The sequence below is a fragment of the Vigna radiata genome, unplaced genomic scaffold, assembly GCF_000741045.1.
Source record: "Vigna radiata var. radiata cultivar VC1973A unplaced genomic scaffold, Vradiata_ver6 scaffold_2025, whole genome shotgun sequence".
Classification (NCBI taxonomy): Eukaryota; Viridiplantae; Streptophyta; class Magnoliopsida; order Fabales; family Fabaceae; genus Vigna; species Vigna radiata.
In genome coordinates, this window is record NW_014542876.1 from 106 (window position 1) to 1,307 (window position 1,202).

At 40.7% G+C, this 1,202-nt stretch overlaps 1 protein-coding gene across 1 annotated transcript; it reads left to right on the plus strand.

The window, feature by feature from the left end:
• The first annotated feature begins 211 nt into the window (after positions 1 to 211).
• Positions 212 to 1,150, plus strand: LOC106752405 (modification methylase HphIA-like). The gene has a single exon (XM_014634087.1). The coding sequence runs from the start codon at positions 212 to 214 to the stop codon at positions 1,148 to 1,150; it is 939 nt and encodes a 312-aa protein (XP_014489573.1).
• The last annotated feature ends 52 nt before the right edge of the window (positions 1,151 to 1,202 follow it).

Genomic DNA, 1,202 nt, shown 5'->3' on the forward strand with positions numbered 1-1,202 from the left:
TATGACCACTAGAAGAATCAACGATGTACCAATTCATAAATAATCTACAACATGAACGTAAAACAAAAACCATTTATTAATAAGGAAATTGATATAAATACTATAAAAAAACAATATGAAAAACTTAAATTACGATTGGCAATTAACCGGTTACCCCCAAAGTAACGGGTTAAAAGTTTTCGGCACCTTTGTTTGTGGGGGTGGTTCCACCATGGGTTACAAATTGGCAGGATTTGACCATCTGGGAGGCGTCGAAATAGACCCGAAAATTGCTAAACTTTACATTAAAAATCACAACCCAAAATATTTTTATCCGGAGGACGTTCGGGACTTCAATAAACGTAATGACCTCCCTACAGAACTTTATGATTTGGATATATTAGACGGTTCACCGCCTTGTACGACTTTCTCTATGACTGGCAAAAGAGAGCAGACGTGGGGTGTAAAAAAGCTGTTTCGGGAGGGACAAAAGAAGCAAACATTAGATGACTTAGTACTTGTATATTGCGACACTATAGGCAAATTACGACCTAAGGTGGCCGTATTGGAAAATGTACCGGGAATTATTGCCGGGAGGGCAAAAAAGTATGCAATCGAGGTACACGAGCGGTTAAACAGCATCGGGTATGATGTACAGTTATTCCAACTCAATAGTGCCACTATGGGCGTACCACAGGCTCGTGAACGCATCTTTTTTATTGCCCGGCGCAAAGATTTGAAGTTGCCTAAACTAAAGTTTGAGTTCAATGAACCGCCCATTCCTTTTGGCCACATAGCCGATAAAGGGTGCAAGCTGGGCAATCCGAAGCCACTTATACCCTCCTTGTCTGATCGTTGGAGCTACTTGACCTACGCAGACCCGTCCTTTAGATATGCTGATGCGAAGTACAGAAACAAAAAGGAGGCAAACTCTTTTTTTAGCTCCAAACTGCATTACGACGATAAAGTAGCTAATACTCTTGTCTGCTCCGGAGACTTTGTATATTATCACGAAAAAAGAAACCTTACGGACGTTGAATATAGACGTATGAGTAGCTTTCCAAGTGATTACGACTTTTGCACCGCAAATGTGCGATATGTATGCGGTATGAGTGTGCCACCTCTCATGATTGCCCGTGTCGCCAACAGCATCAGGGAGCAATGTTTTTAAATGAAAATTAAACCCCGTTTAAATTGAATTTTTAAACGGGGTTTTTTGTAAA